We start from the raw sequence: 24,358 nt of genomic DNA on the forward strand, positions 1-24,358 counted from the left end.
AAAAAAATATTAAAAAATAAAACCACTGAGCGGCATGTAAAAATGAGGCAGCATAATAACCCCACTCAAAGTTTGTACAATCCCAAATGCATATATATAGGCAAAGAGATTCACTTAGATTTAGAATTGAATTGAGTTAATTGAAATTAAAATTAAAAATAAAATAAAATATTATTAAAATATTATTTTGTTAATATTATTATTATTTTAAAATTTAAATTATTTATTATATTTTAGATTAAAATTTAAAAAAATTATAATAATTAAATAAAATTATTAAAGATAGGATACAAACGTCCCCGAGCCGGTTTGGATTGAGAAATGAGGGTGTTATAATTTGTGGAGAGGGAGGAAAATGCGCCTTCCATATCAACTTGCATATATCAGAACTCTTGTATACGTAAAAAGTAAAACTTCATTCCATTTGAAATCTTCTATACCTTGAATCCAACCAAAAACAACCAATTGCTAGATCTCTTGTAAGTCCTTTTATAATCGAAACAAACAATTTCGATACGATTTCAGTCCCTTATATCGATAGAGACGCGAATCAAAGAACAAATATAAGAAGCTACCCATATAACGAGAATATATGTATATATATAAATAGGACCCAGAAGAGAGATCTGGATCATCATCAACGTCTAAGATCCAAAACCCCTGTTGAACTCATGCACACCAGGGTTGAACCCCAAGCATCCCAGCAGCCCCTGCTTGTAAGGCAAGAATGTCTTCTTCCTCATCTCCTCTGAAACTGCCCGGTTCACCGTGTAATGCAACTCGTGGGCAGAAAGCCGTTCTCTTCTCCTCGAGCTTGACACCGATCCAGCACTGTCCGTTGACCGGAAGCTCAAGTTTTTCACGTCTTCAGTCAGCTTGGTCTTGGACAGAGCCTCGTACTTTTTCAATAATGGAGCTTTCCCCGCTGCCCGACCCTCCGACGCGCTCCGAAACAACAGAAAATCTTTCAGCCTCCATTTTCGGTATCCTTTGGAGAAGGAAAAGGATGACAAAAATGAATAATGTGCTGCAGAATGAGAGGAAGTAGAAGGTTTGGGGTTGCTTTCTGTTGAAGAAAAGATTTCTTCTGGTAAGTTCTCTTCGCCTTCAAAAACAGTGTCGTCAGAGACTCTCAGAGGAGACAGAGATCTCGTTCCTCTACGTAAAGAACTTGGTGAAGATGACCCTCCAGAGAATCTCTCTCTCCCTCGTTTTTGTTCATGTTCTCGTCCCTGTCGCTTGTTAGGCTCTCCTTTTTTTCGGGGTTCCTCTGTCGCCGCAGCGAATGGATCAAAATCGTTCTTTTGACTCGGTGATTGTGCTTCTTGGACCATCCTCTTTCCCTGTGAAATTCTTGATCTTGGAGACCTTGGAGATAAAACATTGGACACCGAATCATTCGATTCAGTGCCGACTTGTAATCGAGCCGGCAGTGGCTTTAGAGGCTTAATCTTACCGCCAACGAAGAGCTCGTCCGCCGACAAAGAAGTTCGCTCTAACTGCCCACTAAAATTGAACTCAAAATCTTCACCACCATCGTTGCCGTTATTGATTTCGCCATTGTCGGTAGCTTTGGATTTGAGAATTCCGGGCCTTTCTTCCGAGTTGAAGGGGACTGAAGAGGCCGAGTTTCGGGGGATCATGTCTTGGAGAGAGATGCTATTAAGGTCGCCGTAAAAGGCGGAGGCGGCACTGGAAGGACTGGTGGGGGCGCTGAAGAAGAAGTTACCGAAGCGTTGAGGGCTGGAGGGAGCTGTCATATATGGAGAGGAGCAGCCGCTGTCGAAGTTGAAGTCTGCAGGAGGGAGTGGCACCACCACTTCCATCTCCATTATTGGATTGACTTCGATCGCGTGCTTGAGGTTGAGGTCTAATGAGAAGGTGGGGAACGGTTGGACGGTGAGGATTACTAATACTGTGCGAGAGAGAGAGAGAGAGAGAGAGAGAGAGAGAGAGAGAGAAGGGAGGTCGGGTTGGGAGGAAGGAATGAAAGAAGAAGAAGGGGCGGAGTATTTTGACTCGAAAGAGAGATGGTAATACTTATATGTATAAAGTATTACTGACTCGTACATCATATATTATTATTATTTTTCTTCGATGGGTTCGGCTTTTCATTTTTTGTTGGGCAGTGCTATAAAATACGTATAATATTATAAAATATTGAATGATAATTTTATTTTTAAATTTTTATCATTTTTAAAAATTTATATATGATTATACAAACAAAATTTAAAATATAGATAGTATTTTATTTTTTTGGGAGTTGGTGGTTTGGTTTTGAACAAGTCTGATTTTTTATTTTGTATATTTTTTTAATGACATAAATTTGTTTACCGAAATATATACTATATTTTTAGGCTTCTTTTATTTATACAGATAATATGAAATGAGATAAAAAATCTGTTAATAATATTAAGATAATTTATAAATAATAATAAAATAATTTGAATTAAAAATCTTAGAAAATTTAAAAAATTAAATTATTTATTATATTTTATATTAAAATTTAAAAAAATTATAATAATAAATTGAGTTGAATTTAATTTACCAACGCACCGTGTTTCTATTCTTCAGTCCCATACTACATATTTATTAAAATAAAAAAATAAAAAGTAAATATGCAGTAGAATGGCAGCCAGCCGGCGCACACGATGTTTCCGCAACCTTCCTTGGAAAATATAAAAACGTGGTAAGCGGCGAAACATCAAATAAATTTGGTGTTTTGTGTTGTGAACAGACAAAATCTGCTGTACAGCCAAACTGAAGATTCGCACTGTCAATTCGCCCTTCTCTGTCTTTCACCGTCATGTCCCTGCCCATCAAATCTCCCAGCCTCCCTACCGCTCGCTTTTCTTTTTGGGTTTTGTTTTTTTAATTTTGTAATTAAATAAGTATTTTTTAATAATATTCTAATTTTTTTAAAAAAAATTTAAAAGTATTAAAAATATATATTTTAAAAAAATAAAAATAAAACTAAAATAACTAGTGATAGCTTTTAAGAAATTATCAGCGGTGGCTGTAGTGTCTATTTTTTTTTATAAGATTTTAAGAAAAATAACACTCACATCACTCATTTTACCGTTAGGTGTTATTGTTAGAATATTTTTTTTATTTTTTTTATTTTTCTTTTATTTAATAATTAAAGAAATATTTTTAAATAATATTATAATTTTTTTATTTTTTAAAAAATATTAAAAAATACATTAAAAGAAGAGACTAATTATTCCCAACGTTAGCTCCCAGCTCGTTGAGTTACATTTTTTACTGTTTATGTATTATTATTTTTATTTAATAATTAAGAAAATAACTTTTAATATATTGATATATTTTTTTAAAAAAATATATTTAAAAATATTAAAAATATATGGAAATAAAAAAATAAAAATAAAAATTTATTCTTGGTGGCACATCCAGGAGTGATAACTTTCTATTTGAATTTAGAGATGAGTTGAGATAGTTTTATATAAGTTGAATAAAATATTTTTAGAATATTATTTTTAATATTATTCTTATTTTGAGATTTTAAAGAAATGAATTATTTATTATATTTTATATGAAAATTTTAAAAAATTATAATTATGAGATAAAATAAGTAGATTTTGAATCCAAACAGGACCATATTTTGCCAAAGAAAAATGCTAATGTATTTAAAAAAAAGAATTATAAAAAATTTATGATTGGTTTGATTACACAAAATTAAATTATTACATCTCATATCATATAATTATTATAATTTTTTTAAACTCTCATATAAAATATAATAAATAATTTAATTTTTTAAAATTTTAAAATAAAAATAATATTAAAAAATAATAGTTTAATAATATATTATTTAATTTTAATAAAATTATCTTATTTTACCTCCTCTGAACTGTGTAATAGAACGGGACCTTAATTTCACGTGTAAATTAATGATAAGTATGAAAATTATAAAATTTAAAAATTACATTGGGATAAAAAGTACTCATTCATATCGTGGCATTTATTCTTCACAAATGATATATTTTCTGTTTTTCGTAAACATAAAAACTGTCTTTATTCTTAAAAAAGGCACTCCGATGGGTCCAGCCTGGGAGCCGACAAATTATAAAAATATTTTGTCGGATATTAAACAACGTAAAGCATTACATGTGAAAAAAGGATTTTGCTTCAACTTTCCACATGATTCATCCTAGGAAATATATTGACTTCGGGTGTAATATCTATAATTTTAAATTTGAAATTCTCTCTACTTTTTATTATTGAATAATAGAATGAACAACATTATACGACCAATATCCCTCTCTAGATTTAAAAAACTGAATTTGATACTAACACAGGTAGCTGTCTTCCACCTTAACTCTATTTTTGGTAGCTATCTATTTTAGCACCAACAGATAATGCAATTATCATGTCGGTCTTAGCGCTAGATGTGATCACACATCAAAAAGTGCTTATAATTGTTTTCACAACTATACCATGTCTTATTTCATTCGATTATTACAATTTTTTAAAATTATTATATAAAATAAAATAAATAATTTAATCTTTTTAAATTTTAAAATAAAAATAATATTAAAAAATATATTTTAATAATATCTTATTTTATTTTTAACTTTTATCTTAATTTACCGATCTATTTACGAAAACAATATATATTGGGAGAGTTGCCGTTTGAGATTGAACAATACTTATCAAAGTCAATTATGCTTGTTCACTATATGTATACTTTAGAAAGAGAAATTGTCGCGAATTCGCTCTCGTTTGAAGCGGGCATTTTCAGTGAAGTGAGAGAGTTAACTTCTACTCTCTTGAGGTAGGAAGGTGGTGGTTTTTTTGCTACTCTGGTTTTTTCGAGATGTCAAGCTTCAAAGCCATACTGCCCACTTTCCCTCTCAACCTCGAATTCATCGAATGCAATGTCTCATATGCATCTATAATTTTATCTGAAATCAGTCTACCCGGAATAAAGGCACTTTGGTTCTTAAAAATAATATCTTGCAATACCTTCTTCAACCTATTTACCAAGGTCTTAGAAATCAGCTTATACGTCACATTACATAGACTTATTGGCCGAAAATCTCCTACCTTCTTTGGGTCAGCAACCTTTGGAATTAAGGCCACATAAGTGAAATTCACAGATTTTTCTAAAACGCCCCCATTTAAGAAGCTGAGGGCTGCGTTACTGACATCATCTCCAATAATACTTCAGAAATTTTGGTAGAAACAAGCATTATATTCATCTGGTCCAGGAGATTTATAAGGCCCCATTTGTTTTAAAGCTACCTCCACTTCATCCCTTGTAAATCTTCTCTCCAATTCCTCATTCATCCTACTAGTGACCCGCCCCTCCAAAGCTTGCACACACTCCTCCATAACCTCCCTAGAAGGAGTTTCAGATCTGTATACTTCAGAGAAATAATGTCTAAATGCCTTAACTATCTCCTCATCACCTTCTTTTAATTCTGATTGAGAATCAACCACTGATAAGATTTGATTTTTCCTCTTTCTTTGATTAGCACATGCATGAAAAAATTTAATATTTTTATCCCTCATACTATACCAATTTCTCTTTGCTCTTTGCCTCCACCTTATATCTTCTTGTTCCAACAGCTTCCCCACTTCTTATTGCAACTCATGAATTTCCACTGTATTTTCTGGCCCTTCCACTTCTTGCAACTCTTTTATTCTTGCTGAAATCTGATCTATACTGCTGTTTCTTTTCCTGTCTTTCTTCCTGAAACCTCTCACCAAAGTTTCACTGCACACCTTTAATAAATTCTGAATTTGCTTCATAGGTTCATGAGATTGCTTTCTACCAGTCCACACTCCCTTAATTAACTTCTCACATTCCTCCTCCTTTAACCAACATGTCTCAACTCTAAACAAATACTGTCTCCTCCTCCTTTTAGTCCATTCTCCCATGACAGTGAGTATAATTGGCTTATGATCTGAGCATCTAGCCACAGTCCCTTCCACTATTACTTCTTTGAAAAGAATTTTCCAGCCATTATTCATTACAAATCTGTCAAGTCTCTCCTTTGTAAAAGTCTCATCCGTGTGACCATTACTCCAAGTAAAAGGATTCCATATAAATCCTGCATCAAACAATCCATTCCTCTCCAAAACTTCCCAAAACTGTACCATCTGGCTTTCAGCTCTCAACCTCTCTCCCACCTTCTCATGCTGAGTCAAAATTTCATTAAAATCTCCTGCTACACACCAAGCTGAATCATCAACTGGTCTTAGCCTTGACAGGAGCTCCCATGATTTATTTCTTTTTGTGGTATCTGGATGCCCATAAAAACCGGTAAACACCCAGCTTTTCTCATCTTTTTCGTAGACTCTGGCACTCACATGCCACTGTGAGTAAGTCAGAACCTCAACCACTTCCTTTTCTTTCCAGAACAATCCCAATCCCCCTCTCCTCCCTATTGGGTCAACAGCAAAACACCCCTCCATTCTCAATCTATATTTCATACTCTCCAATCTACTACTCTTTATCATGGTCTTAATTAGAAACACAATATTGGGAGAATTTTCCTTAACCAAATTGCTAAGGTCCTGAATTGTCTGAGGGTTCCCAAGCCTTCGGTAGTTTCAACTTAGTAGTTTCATAATGACTGGTGGAGCTGCTTCACAGCCTCTGCCATTAACTCAACTACCATTAATTCATCAACAACAGATTCCATCCTAGGCCTTTTTTCCCTTCCCTCACCTTCCTCCTCACCCCCATCAACTACATCCACTAAACCTCTTTTTAAAGAAGCCACAGAGTTTTGAGATTCACCTGAAACCCGCCTCCCTCGAGCTCTTTGTTTCTATACACTTCCCTTCTGTTTTTCTATTTGCATTTGGATCTTCAGATTTACTTCATCAGCATTCTTTGGATTTTTACAAATTGTGTCCTTCATTATGTCCACCTCTACAAATCTGATTTTCGAGGAGGCTTGATCAACAGGTATTGCTATCAACGCCCCTTCAATATTGCCCTGTCCCTCACATTCCCTTCCTTCTTCCCTAACACCTCCCTTCTCTTCCTTCCTCCCCTCTCACATTTTCTTGAACTTTTTCATTTTTTTCATCCACCCTTGCAGCCATTTCCACACCAGATTCTTCTCTAGATAGATTACTACGATCATATTCCTCATCTTGCTTATTAACATCCCTCATTCTCTCAGTCTTTCTCCGATTATCAATAGGAGCTCTCAACCAAGCCCCAAATTGAGCTGACCCTCCAGATGTATCTCCCCCATTACAACCTTGTTTGTTATGTAGAATACAATCACATCTGAAACAAATTTTTGGTAACTTCTCGTATTTAAAAGGGATCCACATTCTCTGACTTTCAAACATGATTGTTCTTCCTCTTGCCAACGTTTTCGTTAAATCACATTCAACCTTGACTCTAAGACATCGGCCCCAAGCCATTTGGTCATCTCGCACATCCACTTCCTATACTCTGCCAATCGATTTCCCAATCAACTCTCCCATGCTACGATTCATCCCTCTAAGTGGCAAATTGTACATCTGAATCCAGAAATTTTCTCTGGAGAAATCAAACAAATGTGGATGAGTACTTCCATCAAACACCTTAAGTGTAAAAAGACAGTTATCAAAAAGCCAAGGGCAGCCGTTCAAAACTCTATTTCTATCTCCCTGCTTCCCGAACGTGATGACAAAACAATTTGCGCCAATCTCATGAAACTCCAGTTTCTCTCTTACACGCCAGATCCTTTCCATCATTGATCTTAGAGTGTCTCTTCCAATAGTTCTGTCCACGCATACTTTCCCCACCAAGCTCCTATCCCCCTTCTTCTTCAACTCCTCTAAATCACATAGGTTCGTCTCAATCGGATTTGATTCTTCCTCGTTGAGATTCAGTCGGTCACAAATCTCCTTAATGTCATCCATCCTCCTCCACACTCGCCACCAGAGTAGCGAAAAAACCACCACCTTCCTACCCCAAGGGAGTAGAAGTTAACTCTCTTACTTCATCGAAAACGCCCGCTTCAGACGAGAGCGAGAAGACTTTGATCGACAATTTCAGCGAGAAGTTGGGTTTTGGTGAAAGGTGGGTCAAGCTGATTATGGAGTGTGTTACTTCAGTTTCATATGTAGTGTTAGTTAATAGGGAGCCAAGGAAAGTGATCAATCCAACAAGAAGACTAAGGCAGTGGGATCCATTATCTCCATATCTTTTCCTTCTATGTGCTGAAGGCCTAAGTTTGTTAATAAATGGGGCAGCAAATAAAGGTGATTTAAAATGGGTGGTTATGGCAAGAGGAGGTGTAAAACTTACACATCTCATTTTTGCTAATGACTGCATAATTTTTGGGAGAGCATGTTGGGGAGAATGGCAGAAAATAAATGACATTTTGAAGTTGTATGAATAGGCATCAGGCCAATGCCTAAATAAACAGAAAACTTCCATCATGTTTAGCTCAAATGGAAGTAAGGAGGACAGGGACAAAATTGTGAAAGATTTAGGAGTTAGGGTGTAGAATAATTGTGAGAAATATCTTGGACTACCTATTATGGTGGGTAAATCTAAGTATAATTCCTTTAGAGGTATTAAAGATAAAGTTTGGCTCAAGATTAGTAATTGGAAAAATCAATTCTTGTCAGCTGCGGGTAAGGAGATCTTGTTAAAGGCAGTTATCGAGTCAATTCTCACTTACTACATGAGTATTTTTTGTTTACCAAAGAGATTGTGTAAGGAACTTGCGGGCTTAATGTCAAAATTTTGGTGGGGCCATAAAGAAAATGATAAGAAGATAAAATGGATGAGTTGGGGGAAGATGGGGGCTTCAAAACATAATGGGGGTTTGGGGTTTAGAGAGCTTGAAAATTTCAACAAAACCTTATTAACAAAATAATGTTGGAGGGTTCTTATTAATCCTAATTCTATTACTGCAAGAGTCTTAAAAGACAAGTATTTTAGGCAGACCAGTGTGCTTGAAACAAAAATGGGAAACAATCCTTCTCTAATTTGGAGGAGTTTATGGGGGTTCATGGAGCTCTTGAAGGAAGGGTTAGTTTGGAGGGTGGGAAACGGGAAGAGTATCAAGATATGGAAAGATAGGTGGATTCCGAGATTGTCTTCTTTCAAAGTTCAATCTCCAATGAAGTTGCTAGGGGAAGATGCAAGAGTGGAGCAACTAATAGATGAAGGGTCGAGAAGGTGGAGGGTTGATTTAGTGAAGGAAATCTTTAATGCAGCTGAGGCTGAGTTAATATGCAGTATCCCTATAAGCCTTCTGAATATGGCTGACAAGCAAATCTGGGTGCCTTAAAAAAAAAAGGTCAATTTAGTGCAAAAACTGCTTATCATTTTCAATTGAGTAGGAAGAGAAGAGTTGATGGGGAGTCTTCTTATAGTGATAATTCAATTGAGGGGTGGAAAAGGCTCTGGAGGATGAATGTGGCGGGGGTGATTAAAATGTTTGTTTGGAAAGCTATTAACAATTGCCTACTAACAAAAGGGAACTTGTTTAAGAGGAAAGTTATTGAGAATCCGTTATGTCCTATATGTGAGAGAGCTGAGGAAACATGTGCCCATGTTTTGTGGAGCTGTCCTACAGCGAGGGATGTTTGGGCAGAAAGGGGCAGTCCAGTACATAAATGGCCTTCGGGGGATGAGGAAGTGGGGTTGGTATGGAGGAAGCTGGTTGAGAGACTAAATGAGGATGAAGTTGTTTTAACAGCTACTGTTATGAGAAATATTTGGATAAGGAGGAATAAATTTATTTTTGAGAAGGTTTTCTCGAGTCCAGATACTATATTTACCCAAGCTAGACTCAACATTAAAGAATATCAGCAAGCTCAATGCAATAAAGGTAGAAATGTGAAACAAACTCGAGTATGCCGAGAAAGGGTTAAATGGATAACCCCGATGGAAGGCGCGGTAAAAATCAACTGGGATGTGGCTTATGACAGGAAAACAAGGAAAATGGGTGCAGGGTGGTCATGCGTGATTCAGAGGGGGAAGTGCAGGAACCACTGCTCTTTGAAGAGCTTTAATGCTTTGTGTGGAGCTCAATATAGGTGAAGCAATTTTTGAAGGGGATGCTTTGGGGATTATTAAAGAAGTCTGCAGTGAAGATGATCATTGTGAATGGAATGGCCAATTGATTGATGATATTAGGAGGGAGTTAGCAAATAGACCCTTGTGGACAGTTAAACACACGTATAGAGAAGGAAATAATGTAACTAACTTTTTAGCAAAATTTGCTTATACTGTAAATGGAGAGAAAGTGTGGATAGAAGATGGCCCTATGGGCTATGATAGTTATATTTTACAGGACAAGTCATGTATTGAAAACAGATTATGAATATGAATACTGAAGGTTTTGATTTCAAAGAAAAAAAGAAAGAGAAATTGTCAGTCATGTTATTGCAGTCGCCACGCACTAATTTGACAATACCAATAAATCTGATATCTTTTACGTACTTGGATTCTCCTTTTATATAGAGTTTATGAACCATTCTATTGCTTAAGTAATAGTAGACATATCTATTATTCAAAATCAAACTTGGGGATGAGAGTTCTAACTCTAATAGATTGTTATAATAACTGTCATTCTTTTATTGCCGCTGGGTAGTTACTTAGTTGGCAATGAGAAGTGAGTTGGGCCATTCTCGACTTTAATTGACCTTTGTGATATTGAGACTTAAATCATGAGTAGGTAAAGGCCCAGGCCCGCACTATATGTGTGAGAGGAATGTACTCTCCATAAACTCTATGAGAATCGAGATATGTCTTTGGGAAGCATACTGCTTCTTCTTCTTCTTGTTTTTTGTGCTTTTTTTTTTTTTTTTTACTAAAGCTGACGGCGCCGCGCCACATTAGATTAGTGCGCCTTGCCTCCCCAAACTCGATTGTACGTAGTGGAACTCATTTAAAAGTAATAACAACCTTAAATTTGATACTATGTCTAGAGAAGTGGAGAGAATAATGATAAAAAAAAATTATAAATAAAAGTTGTCCTGTTTATTGTTTATAGCAGCTAGAGTTAACTAGTAAGAATAATGAAACATGCATAACTTTTTCAACAACCACATTAATTTTATAATTTATTTTATAAAAATATACCAAACTTAATATGAAAGATTATTTATTTATGATACTCCTAAAATCTACCGTAATTACGAACAGGAAGGTTGGTTAGCTGCACAGATACTTCCGGTGGGAAGTAGTTGCAAAGAATTTAGCTGTATGCTGAATCATCATTTACGTCTGATTTGGGAAAAAAATATTGAGCCTGATTGTAAATGAAAATGATTATATATTATAGTTATTTGTTTTATTTACTTTAGGAATATTTAACTTGAAACCATCATAGCTCGTGGGGAAAGGCACAGAAATCGAATACCAAAAAAACAGGGGCATCAAAGAAGAGTGAAAGCACTGCTACACTGCTAAAGGCCCAACAATCGAATGTATCATCGTAACCAAAAATGCTTCAGGCACGACGTTGTGCATGAATTGACATGGCTTGGTCAACATGTCATTGTTGACTGCTTATGTGGCATGCCATGGCATATCATTTACTATTACAGTTTAGATAGTTAAATAAAATGATATAATTTTAAATAAAAATTAAAAATTAAATAAAATATTATTTTTATTTTAAAATTTGTAAAAATTAAATTATTTATTATATTTTATATAAAAATTTATAAAAATTATAATAATAATATGAAAATTATCCAAACATAACCTAAATCACTAATATTTAGTTTACCACCTTGTGTGCTCTCTCAAGCTGATATCTTAAAAGAATGATCAATATAAACTTTACGATTTTTTTTATACATTTATTTTTGGGGGGGGGGGGGGGGGACACATTTTGGAGACGTAGGTCTTGTGCCATCAGGTCGGTCTTTGGCTATAAACTTTACGATTTTAAGAGCATTCTCATTGGCTTGGCCAAATAAGAAAGTTGACTAAAATTTATATAATTAATGTAAAAAACATCTCACATTGAATTGAGAAAATCTAAAATAATTTATATTTTTGCAATAGTGGTTGGTCAAAGACGGAGAATTGCAATTGATTCACCAAACATTAAAATACTAATTTCTTACTTCAAGCAAATGTTAAAATATTAGTTTCTCACTCTAAGTAAAAATACTATTTGACTTGTAATTAAGAAATTTAGATGAGTTTAATCAAATATTTTTTGTTATTAACATTAAATGACTTTTGAAAATATGATTTTTTTAATATTAATTTAATTAGAATATAATTATTATTATTTAATTGGTAGAGCTACAAAATGTGATAAAAATAAATTAAATAAATTAGATAAAAAATTATAAAATTAATAATATTGTATTATTATATAGAGAGTGAATGGATAATCTAATGTGTGGATTAAATTTAAATGAAGTAAGCAAATTTAAAAAAGTGTGAAATTGACTAAATTTTGAAGCCAATGTCCATTGGCATTGGCTTGGCCAAATGTCTTTTCATATTCAAATTAAGCTAATATTATATACATTTGGCTCACATTAAATTATTCAAACTGATTTCATCTAAAATATGAACTACATTAATTCTATCATTATTTTCAAATGTGAAATATACTGTGGCAAGTTTAAGTATATTTTTTTAATATATTTTGTTATATTTTGAGATTATTATATTATAGATATTGGATTTTTATGGATTGTACATATGAGATTTTTATTTACATGAGATTTTACCATCTATGTACATATGAGATTATTATATTATAGATTGTTGGATTGTGAAAATAAAAATGAATATGATTGTTGGAAGTTATTGAAGATTATGAAAAATAAAATAAAAGCCATTTAAAAATAAAAAGTAATTAAAGAAACATAAATAATAAAAAATAATAATATTTTTTTATTATAGAGAATGTGATGGCTAATCTAATATAGAATTTAAGTGTTAAGCGATTAGTTAAAAGTTAAAAAATTACATATTCTTCAAATTTTGAAGATTGGGATAACCAATCCAATGCCAATGCTAGTGAGTTTAATTTTGAAATAACCCCCCGCCAAAATAATAATAATAATAATAATAATCACCCAACGACATAACCTTCCACCACGATCGAAGTTGTAAATGAAGTATTAATACAATCTTAAAAGATAAAAAAAAAACATGGCCAAGATATCAAAATTTAATCCAGCTACAGGAGGTGCAGCTACCTAAAGCCATCCTACTTCAATCATGTCCTTGGTAACTAAATTAATACAGCAAACTCTCATAAATTCAGAATACTTGCGATTTTGTGATAGCTTCACCCTCATTAGGACTAGGAGGCTCCATGAATTGCAGCTGTAGCATATATCCCCAGACCCTGAGTCTGTGGCGCAACATATCCATAGCCACCATAGCCTTGCCCTCTGCTGTGACCCCCATTCCACTGGTTACTGGGATCTGCTCTCCACTGCCAGTTCCATTTAAATAATAAATCAGATGTGCAAGATAAACTGGTCAGAGGAGAGATATTGTGGAGGGGGAGGAGGGGGTCAGGGGTTTACGCTTACTGTTAACTGTTAACCATCTGCTAATTACGATCTTACCTGCTTGCTTGCTGGACTGCGGCCCCAAGAAAGACGAACCGTTTGCTTGCCAATGACTGTTCCACTCAAACTTTGCATGGCATCCTCAGCATTCTTTCTACGGCCACAGACAACAGAAGGGGGTAAGTACACAGTAACTTCAATGAAAACTCAAATATAACGACTCTGTTGTCATCCAGAAGCAAGGACCTTCATGACCTTTAGCATCTCCTTTGCTCTAGTGCTTGTGAATATGTTAAACCTTACCATTCCCAAAAGAACATAACGCACTATAATCAATTCAGATAATTTATTTGATACTTTAATGCTAGTTATTTATAATTTATGTCCAAAGACAAAAAAACTCTCAAGACAATAGAGTACCTATTGGAAAACTGCACAAATCCACATCCCTTTCCAACTGGTATTTTCACAGAGACAATCTCGCCAAACTGGGAAAATGGCTGCCGAAGATCTTCGTCACTGACATCAGAGTCTAGCCCTCCAACAAAGATCTACAAGAACACTTAATTATACACATATGGTATATAAAGTTTGAGATAGGTCACATAAAAGGGTTTCAAATGGACTTACAGTTGTGTTATTTGACTCGCCATCAGATTGAGAACCTTGTGTGACACCATTTGATGCTTGCCCACCAGCTAACACCAAGGCTATATATGGAAAATCAGAATACGATTTTCAAATCAAAGCCCAATTTCAGAGAGTAAGACATAAAGTACACTGCATTTAGAAGATAATCTCTATAAAGTACACAGCATGTAGATAATAATCTTTTTGTTGATACGTTGTAGATAATAATCTTGAGAAAGTTATAGTTAAATAAATCAGCACCTAGTGTCAACAAGCAAAAAATGCAAATAACACAGTTTCATCCGGTGAATGATCCATTGACATATAACACAAAAATACTACATATATATAGAGAGAGAGAGAGAGAGAGAGAGAAGGGGGGGGGCAGCTGCAATATATTCCAATAAACATGAAGATAATATTATTTAGGATTCCAGGTAAGAAACATGAAATGAATTTTATTGACCACCTTTGCAAGATCAATTTGAACATTATTCATCTCCTCGGGCCAAACAATAACATGTGGCAATCAACATGTTTCATAGAGCAGGAGTTCCCAATAGACATTGTACCAGTAGTAGATACTAGAATGGCCATACCACCATAGCTAATTTGTTCAAGAATGAGTAATTGTTAGCATATGTTAGCATAAAGGAATTAATTCCCAAAGAATAGGTCAACTAAACAGAAAACAAGGAGATGATGGCTTAAAAAGTTAAAGTACAAGCAAACGAGCTCTAACTCAAACGCTACCTTCTTCCTCATAGAAATAGAGCCGAGGAAGGTTGATAGGTTCAAAACTCATCGGATGCCTAAGTTACCTATCAGAAATAGAATATTAAATCTATAGAAGAAATGATGGCAGCTGAATCAATTGAGTAGAGGCAATTTCTGGAAAGGAACTAACTTCTTGTACAAAATGGAGAACACTAGAGCTGCATTTTTCACCATAAAGTAACAGAGCAAGTGGTAGTATTTGCTGTTGTTGTTGCAATGGATGAATGAGGAAGGGAAGAGAAGAGAAGAGAAGAGAAGATATAGCTCATTAAGGATGTTATGAGTACCAAAAGATGAACTAGCAACATTTCGAGACTTATCACCGGTGATATCAACAGGATTTCAAAGAAAACAATCAGCGACGCACAAATGACATTAATAAAACTTCCAACCATTTGGGATGAGGCCCACTTCCATTAGTTTGGGAGAAGGATTTGTGTAGCTGAGGCTAATCAGGTATCAAAGCTCAGTTGAGTGAGGGCGTTGAGTTTTAGAGGGGAAACGAAGCTAAGTTGGCAGCCACCAATTCTACATAAGATATTCTAATGATTGTTATGATGATAACACTTCCAATCCTTGTGCTCACCACAAGTAACAGAGAAACAGCAAACATTTATTGAACAGAGGACTGACTAGCATGTAATTTCCTCAAGAAAATTCAAAAACAGATAGTAATGAAGAGTATATATGTCATTTCTCTCCTTTTTTTTTTTTTTTTTTGTTACTGCTTTAACTGTTTCCTTTTTGGGTAGAGGGTTACAATGATGCAACAATATGTTGACGGTGAGATGTTGACAGTAAGATGACTAGGTCAAGCAGAAATGACTATATTAAGAAACACTGAAGCCACAGTCCTACATAGAAGATTAACACCGTATATCTTACAAGCGTTAAAAAGAAGAAGATGAAAGGTCTAAAAGATACCTTGTGAGGAGTACTGTTGTTGATGTCCAGCTGATTTTTTGGGGGTTGCAACACCTAAGCGCATGGGCCTACTTGAACAATACATGCCGTTCATTTCAGTAATAGCCCTTGACCTCTCATTTTCATCACCAAACCTAACAAATCCATAACCTTTTGAACGACCAGTATTTGAATCAATTACCACCTTCGCTCCTTTAACAGATGGATATCTAGTAGCAAAGGTTTCCTGCAACATGGCATCTGTTACATCTGCTGCCAAATCCCCAACAAATAGGGAAAGATCAGAACCAGCATCTGATCGTTTATCTCCTGCACTAAAGGTCGCCCAATTTAGACGGAATGGCTGCTCTGTATTTGGCATCATTGCACCATTATAGGTCTGCAAAAATTTCTCGGCAGTAGCATGAGAATAGAACTCAACAAAGCCATACCCCTCTGATTGACCAGTCTGCTTATTGCGTATGACCTTTACTGAGAATACCTGCAAATTTTGTGGCATCGAAAGTCAGAAAGCAGGGGCATGAAAGGTGGTATAAAGTCATTCATAGAAGTTAGATATAGAAGTCAAAAGGTGCAGTCCTCAGCGTACAATTACTACAACTGCAAGCCAGAAGCGGCATTAGAGGCAATTAAATCAATAGTACCCACATCTATAGAATGGGTCAAGGAATTTGATAAAGAAGCCAATTCAGTTGTGAAATATTTTCAGCATAATAAAACCTGAACTAGTGCCAATTCGTATAATTAAGGACACTGCTACATTTCCCCCTCTCTCTACATTCGTAAAATTAGCAGTGCCAGTACTATTGTTGTAATTCCAAATATCCATAGTGCAACATGCTGTACATAGCAGAATAATAATGGGTATGGGATATCCCGACTTATAATTTGTGTACACATCGGCACATCGCAATCTTCCGCATTAGATTTGACTATCATATGACTTGTAACGACAGGTTATGATACGATTTGATCTTATGTAATTTCAAATATTCATTGTCAATTTCCACATAAACCCATAAGAGGCTCATTGTAACACACCTCTTCCCCAACTTATTATCATTAAACACACTAGAACTTCCCCTTCACTTTAGATTAAAAAGGGTCAATTACCATCATCGTGCCAAATACTTAAAATTTTTCAATTTTCCAGTAAGCCTGTAAAATTCCCAACATGTATCAGAACCCAAAGACTTGACTACAACTCAATTGGATTCAATCACTATCCACAGATTCTTCAAACGTTCATACAAAACACAGTTGCATACGTTTGAGTGCGTATATATATATATATATATATAATAAATATATAAACAGAGAGAGAGAGAAAGAGATGCAGACCTCGCCAGTGTGACCAAAGCAGTTGTGGACGTAAGCTTCGTCCATCCAATGGTGGAGGTCACCGATCCAAATTGTCTTGACCTCGTCCGGGGAACCCAGATGCTTCTGATGTTGATGCTGCATCTGAGCTTGCTGCTGCTGATAATGATGAGGAGGAGGAGAGGCATAAGGCAAGTAATTGTACATCATCATCTGCTGCTGCTGCTGCTGCTGCATAAGCGCCATGGCCGCCGCCGGGTATTGCATGGCCATCCACTGCTGCTGCTGTTGCTGCTGCGATTGCATCCATTGCTGCTGTTGCTGCTGCGTGTTCAAATCACCGCCGTTCGTTGACTGCGCCATGCTCTCTTGTCTTGCTTCTCTCTCCTTCTTTTTCTCTGTCCTGAGGTTTATGATGCGCGTGTAAGAGAGAGAGAGATGGTTTGAGAACGAGCAAGACCAGGGGAGAAGCTAGAGAGAGAGGGTTGAAAACGGTTTAAGGAAGGTTTAAAAGGAGGCGGCGGATCTGGGTCCTCCCTAGTGCTGAGTGGTAGACAGTAGAGGAATTGAGAACCCTCCCCACCCCCTCGTTTACACCGTCAGCAACACGGCTGACGCGCGGGACCCCTTATCGGCGAGGCCCACCATAATATTTGACGGTGCAGATTCAATCATCCTGCCTCTACCGTCCACTTCAAGACTTCTATATTCAACATTTTAGAGCATTAGCATTAGCTTTTTCAAAAGTTTAATCAAATACAAAATTTGATAAATTTCATCAAAATAGAGATATATTAGATTAGTCAAAAAGATAAATGTGAAACTTTGAGCTACAGTAAATGAATAGGTTTCTTCAAATTTGAAGGGCTACTATTCACTCATCAAATTTATTTTTTATTTATTTTTAATCTTCAAATGTCTTTTTTATTCACGTTTAATCTCTAATTGTCTTATAATAATAATGTAAAAATCATTAAATTAGTAATTAACATATAATTAGTGTAATTGTAAAATATAAAAAAAATAAAAATATTTTTATTGAAAAAATAATATTATATTATTATTTTGATGAATTTAATGGCTAATTCAATGTGGAGTTATGGCTAAGAAATTTTTAGATTTATAAAAATTATGTACTTGTTATCAAATTTTAAAAATAATTTTGATGAAATCAATATCAATGCTCTTATAGCTAGTAAAACTGGTTATCCTCTATTTTTTTTCGAAAATTAATAATAAGAATGTTTGATGTTAAAGTCGTAATTTTCCTTTTTTATTTTAAATACATTTTATTTTTTACGTATGAACTAGTAAGTGATATTGCTAATTTATTCAATACATGATACATAAACCTCGTAAGGATATCTCTTTTAATTAATAAAATTTTATTTATAAATAAGAATGGATACCACATCTAACAAGACGTATATATGATATAGTTTAATTTAAAATAAAATTTTTTAAATTTAAATGTTACAAATCAAAATTTATCATATCAATAACGTGAATAATATGTTTTACACACTGGCTTAATTTATAAATAAAATAACTTAAGATTATGTAACTCAAGATTAATAATTGAATTAAAGAAGGAATCAGTCAACTAAAAATGTTTCTATCAGGTAGTTTATATAATTCATTGACGAAGGAGATACAATTTGGTAATTTTATAATATAGCGCCGGAGATATAGAGACAGTCAGAGGCGTCCTCCAAAGAATTAGAAACTCTTTGGCCGTTTGACAAGCTCATGGATTCATCTTCATCTCCACCAACAAAAAGTTGTTTTTTTGTTTTTTTTTTTGAAAACGGCTCGTGGTTTGGTCAAAAAATGGCTGTTTAGACCCTACATGTCGCGTTTACCAGTCAAACGTGGCCATCTGGAACAACCTTTGAACGCATGTTGACTGTTCATGTAACCAAATGATCACGTGTCAAACTTCTTAGCTTGGTAGATGTTATGGAATTCAAATTACATTGCTTTGCCTTCAAGGATGCTCTTATCTGTTTTTAATTTGCAACCAACTCACTCCACTGCAAATAACAATTATGGCCTGCATTACTTCCAACAAAAAAAAAAAAACATTAGTTATAGAGTAGAACTTCTATTCTAATATCATGTTAACTCACGGTCTGATTTCAAAATTTAAGCCGATAAAAAGACATAGCTTTAACTATTTTAATTACATTCTAATAACACGACCAAATTACATACAACTTTCCCTCGAAATCAGATTCTCCTATATTACACAACATTCAAATCCTTAGGGACACAAAATTTCCTCAGTGAACTAGCACTTCTCTTTCTTGATCAGCTCATATACCAACCCAGTTCATCCAGAACGAGAGAGGGAAGAAAAAAAGAATCAATAGAATATTATTAGCTGGGATCACAAAGAACAAAGAAGCTGAAAGCAAAATGCAAGTGAGGTGTCCTGTTGGAAAAAATTCCCAAGGATAAAAAGAAAATGGTTAGAGATGGGTGCATGGTATATACATCACCCGCACAACCGCAAATACTTTACTTTCGATAATCTGCATGCAGGAAACTCTCGTAATGAGTCCCCTTGAGCGTCTTTTGGACATCATCCCAATTCGTAATCTGACTAGATATGGATCCTTTGTGTATCTTCACCTGACGACTCTTTAATTGCCTACGTGGAACCTTCAGGAAATCTTGAATATCTATCAACTTCTGCAAACATGTAAACCTTTAGAGGGTATTTTCGAATCTTCATTTTCACTTTTGAGTGCAAATGTTGAACCTCAATTTAGAGGTATAAATAGATTGATAATGCGTACACTATCTATCATAAACAGTTAAGTTAAAGCAGCTATGTGCTGATTAGTTAGACTTACAGTATCGTTTTTTACTACGTCCTCATAGTATACAATGATGTGCCGGGTGCTCTTGAAGTACTCCAAAGCTTTGGCAGTTGTTTCTTCTACTTGCTTCAGATTGGGTATCAGCAACGTTGCATTGATCATAGGCTTGTAGTTTGCAAGTATCTCTGCCTGAAATCATTTCTCTTAATAGGTTGAAAATATTATATATGAAACCACAATAAAAAAATTCCAAAAAAAGGAAGTTGAAAGCCTTGCGCGTGTGAGAGTGAGAGAGAGCGAGAGAGAGACCTCATGGGGTGAATGCACATGAGATTTGTGAGTTCCATTTAAAAGCTTAGCATCACGATCATACAAATTTGCCAAAACTGAAATCATTCTACGCAAAAGATTCCTTCGAAAGAGAAATATAACGGAAACTCCCCATGCATTGAAGTACTCTACTATTTCTGCATGATGCTGCATCAAACCCTACAATAATACACCAATATAAAGTAAATCTATCATAAAACAGACCAGTATAACATGCATACCGTTTTGTGTGTCTAACTACAAAATGCTACCAGACCAAATGTAAGTAGCAAAGTACACAGAAACTCATCTGCACAACATGTCTTATACAAACACATAATTTAACACCCCCAAAAGAAAAGCTCACACATTGGGAACTTTATTCTCGGTAATAATTCGGAATTAGTTCCCAACTACTGAGACCCCACAAGATCTGGAGGATTGCCTACTTGTTGCCAAGGTTTTCATTCACCAACACCAGTCAGAAGCTAGTCCAATCATGAAAACTTATTTCTTTCTTCCTGGTACGCTACAAAATGAACTCAAATGTATTTTGAACCCATAACCTTACTCTCCATCCTTTACTCACAAGGAATGAAATATCATTTGAACTAAAGCTCGTTGGCTCAGATTTTCTAAATTTCACCCCGTTGTCTTCTGCCTACCAGGAGTAAGGAAAGAAGGAATATTCAAAAGCAAAGCAAAGGCCTTTTCATTTGGTATTTATAAGAAAGTCACAAAAAGGATAAGTCCATAACTTGCCAGATAAAGCGAGAAAATGTAATAGAACACATTCTTTGACTTTTTCAGGAAAAAAGTTATCCCATTTCCAAAGAAAAACCGGGTAAGTTTGAATTTAAATCTCTTTGGCAGCATTAACACTAACCAGCTCTGTTGTGTTAGTATTACTTCATGATGCACAGATACTGCACCACTATGACAGATCCAAGTGTACATCTTTTTTATCCAAGAAACAAACAAAAAAGGGATCAGAATGTCATCATCATATTGAATTGTTTGTCCATAAAAACAACTTCTAACTACGAGGATTTAGAATGGACAATGAAGCATTATATTTATGTACATACATACATAGATACATATATATATATATATATATATAATTTAGCATATCTTAAGTAGAACAGTATGGATTAGGCTCTTGAGTTTAACCAGAAAACTGAGCTTGTTTTGTAGTTTACAACCATAGCAAATGCATTGAACAAGAGAAATCTGAAAATTCAGCTACCCTGAAAACATTGTATTTGAAGACCTATTGGGTTGAGAATGAATTTGATTGCCAATACAGAGAAGAGGGGAGGGGAGGGAGCCTGACCTTTGGTTGACTTGGGTAGGATGCAGGATCATGGACTTTTGGTTTGAAGAAACAGAAATGTCCATGGTTAAAGTGGGTGGATAGAGTTCACTTTCTTGTTACCATAATCATGCACATAAAAAATAAAACTATATTCTAGGGACATTAGAACCTATATGGAAATTTCAATAGCTGTTATATACGTGTAAGCATAAAGGGGGATGAATCCATTTTGTTGTGATTATTCGGCTACTAAGTTAATAACTTAATATTAATCCAAAAACTTAAGACATCATGAAAGAGAAGAAGATGAGTATCTAAGGAGACATAAAGCATCTGCTCCACACAAGGAAATGTACATCAATAGATGCACGCTATGTCCCCTCAGCCAAAAAAATAACATATCTAATTTGCAGAGAGTATAGATTGAATAATAGAGAGACGTCACTCACCTGATTAAGCATCCACTTTAGGCCAACTGCAGCTGTGCACTCGTTCTTTGAGGCACTACTGAGCCAGTCAAGATTATAAATTTTATCCAAAGTTTCAACGATAGTTGAAATATTACTTCTCCTAACTTTAACAGAGAAAATCTCCCCATTGGAGCTTATGTTAGTATGATTGTTTAACAATGTCTCAAACCATCCACTTCCGGATCTCTGAATTGATAAAATGGCGAAATATCGAACAGGATTACGTGCACATTCAGCCCTAATTAGGCACCAAAAAAGTAAGTTCATATCAGTGAAATGTAACTAGTACCCGAAGACAAGATTAAACAGGTAGCAATTACCTGCTATAGGTTTTAGGTATAGGGTAGTGAACATAAGGAATTTCCCATGGTTCGATTTGAGGTTCTGGACATGGCTTTTGAATCACTGGGACATCAAGAAATCCGGCCCTGCCGTGAGTACTAATTTGCTTTAGACAAATTGAGCATATATACACGCCACACACCATTGCAAAGACGAAGACGATCATCCTAAGCACCAATGTAGATTTCTTGGGGGTCTTTATTGCAATAATATCCTGTAATTTACGAACTGACTGATGTTAAAAAGCTTATCCACGTAGCAAGAGAGAAAGTACGAGAATCGACCAAATTTGATCAACAAAAGCCTGAAATTGACAACCCCGCCTGACTGAGTACCCAGACGTTAAATCATCACAGGAATATATGATATGGGTCTAAATGCCTTGCTTCTAGGAACAACAATTCAAACAAGATTGAGCTAAAAATAGGGCAAATTGATTCCGTACAAATAAGAAAACAAAATACCTATGAAGGCTTAGTTTGTTGCAGAAGAGAAGAAAATATATCATAAAAATTCAGCTTGCTTCAGCTTGAAATTCATTGATAAAAGCAAAAGCCAAAAACATAGGGAAAAAAAAGTTTGACTACCCAACACATGGATCGGACAGTTCACATGTTTCCCATTAAAAAACAACCAGAACACAAGGAATCTTATGCCGAGTATTCTATTATCACCAAATTAAGCAAAACAAAGAGACATGCAATTCACTACAAAAATATAAATGTAAAAGACAATATTACCATAATGAAAATACTGACCTTGATGAAGGAAAATGGATTGCCAGCCATTGTATTAAAGCTCAAAAAGGAAGCAGAAGAAAAGGCATTTGGCAGCTCCTTTCTTAGTTTCTCAACTTTGTTATTCTACGGCTTTATCTCTCATTTTTGCCCATAAAATGAAAGCCTGAAAAAACAAGAAAAAGAAAATACGAGAGAGAGAGAGAGAGAGAAAGGGGGGTTTGATATGAGTATCTTCTCGTGAGCAAAACAAAATGATTAGATGCTTCGACCGTTGCACGTCCTCTCTCCCCCTCTCTCTCATCTATTCTCTCAGAATTCACACCGACTGCGCGCAATCTAAGCATCGGTAATTGTTTTTTACCCTAAGCGTCGGTAATTTGGCATGAGAAATGATAAACACTCCGATGAATACGTATTTTTATAAACAAAATTTCTACTCAATATCCTCACACTAACTAACTGTCACACATTATATTTATTTTACAAAATAAATACATTTTTATAAAATAAATAATAAAACTCTTTTATAAAATAACTTATTATTTTATAAAAATATTCTCATTTTACAATACAATATATATGCGTTAAGAAATTAGAAATGTGCAGTGAAGTATATTGTGCGCCTGTCGTTAGTAATTTGGTATACGGTTCGAACCAACACGCACGGAGAGGAAAGAGAAAAGGAAATGAGATCATTGAACGGCGTCGTTCTGAATGGGCTGCCCTACATTTCCCCACTGAAACGGTACGGCGTTGACTGATTATTTTGAAGTTAATCGCTTCGGGCATAAAGCTCTTTAATCATTGTTTAGTTACAACCCCAACCCTATGTTCCCTTGACCTTTTGGTTTTGCTTCCTATACAATTTTCCCATCATCCCTATGTTTCTTTCAATAATTGAATCCTTCGTCGTTTCAAAAAAAAAAAATTGAATCCTTCGTATGGGCCATGGGTCAACGGCCCATTATCCATTCTAGAGTTTCTTTAGATTCCTAAGGTTGTTTTTTCTTCATCCATTACTCTATTTATGGTTCACTTTTTTGAATATTGTACTCGGGCTGACTCTCTTATCCATTTGATATGGGCCCTTTCCGGGCCATTGGCCCAAACAAAATTTTAAAGGCATTTGACAAAACTCGATGCATCTTTTAAGGCTGCATTTGGTTGCAAGACTCAGCTAAATTCAGTTTAATTTTAAGCTAAATCTAACATTTAAAC

The 24,358-nt window shown here is 35.1% G+C and overlaps 2 protein-coding genes across 11 annotated transcripts; both read right to left on the bottom strand.

Annotated features, from left to right (window-relative positions):
- Positions 1 to 397: 397 nt before the first annotated feature.
- On the bottom strand, positions 398 to 2,020 carry LOC121258357. Its single transcript, XM_041159861.1, has one exon. The coding sequence runs from the start codon at positions 1,830 to 1,832 to the stop codon at positions 645 to 647; it is 1,188 nt and encodes a 395-aa protein (XP_041015795.1). The 5' UTR covers positions 1,833 to 2,020; the 3' UTR covers positions 398 to 644.
- An 11,017-nt stretch (positions 2,021 to 13,037) lies between these two features.
- On the bottom strand, positions 13,038 to 23,386 carry LOC121258324 (polyadenylate-binding protein RBP47-like). 10 transcript variants are annotated; one of them, XM_041159804.1, is made up of 10 exons: positions 23,159 to 23,307; positions 22,379 to 22,614; positions 22,038 to 22,296; positions 20,260 to 20,450; positions 17,158 to 17,575; positions 15,817 to 16,297; positions 14,116 to 14,183; positions 13,906 to 14,036; positions 13,543 to 13,639; positions 13,038 to 13,406 (listed from the first exon to the last, which is right to left on the bottom strand). In XM_041159804.1, the coding sequence occupies exons 1-10, from the start codon at positions 23,186 to 23,188 to the stop codon at positions 13,272 to 13,274; spliced, it is 2,046 nt and encodes a 681-aa protein (XP_041015738.1). In that variant the 5' UTR covers positions 23,189 to 23,307; the 3' UTR covers positions 13,038 to 13,271. The 10 variants fall into 10 exon arrangements, with proteins under 10 accessions (XP_041015738.1, XP_041015737.1, XP_041015739.1 ...); XM_041159803.1 differs by having other exon boundaries at positions 14,116 to 14,195; positions 23,159 to 23,304; XM_041159805.1 differs by lacking the exons at positions 20,260 to 20,450; positions 22,038 to 22,296; positions 22,379 to 22,614; positions 23,159 to 23,307 and adding an exon at positions 23,330 to 23,348 and having other exon boundaries at positions 14,116 to 14,195.
- Positions 23,387 to 24,358: the final 972 nt, after the last annotated feature.

Source organism: Juglans microcarpa x Juglans regia, chromosome 3S (genome assembly GCF_004785595.1).
Source record: "Juglans microcarpa x Juglans regia isolate MS1-56 chromosome 3S, Jm3101_v1.0, whole genome shotgun sequence".
NCBI classification, from domain to species: Eukaryota; Viridiplantae; Streptophyta; class Magnoliopsida; order Fagales; family Juglandaceae; genus Juglans; species Juglans microcarpa x Juglans regia.

Bases quoted from the DNA above. Each gene is read 5' to 3' on its own strand.
- LOC121258357 (XM_041159861.1), bottom strand. From the start codon at position 1,832: ATGGAGATGGAAGTGGTGGTGCCACTCCCTCCTGCAGACTTCAACTTC.
- LOC121258324 (XM_041159803.1), bottom strand. From the start codon at position 23,188: ATGGCTGGCAATCCATTTTCCTTCATCAAG. The intron at 14,196-15,816 runs GTATCTTTTAGA...TTCCATATATAG, and splicing joins ACAACAGTACTCCTCACAAG to CCTTGGTGTTAGCTGGTGGG. The intron at 13,407-13,542 runs GTAAGATCGTAA...TGGAACTGGCAG, and splicing joins GCAGTCCAGCAAGCAAGCAG to TGGAGAGCAGATCCCAGTAA.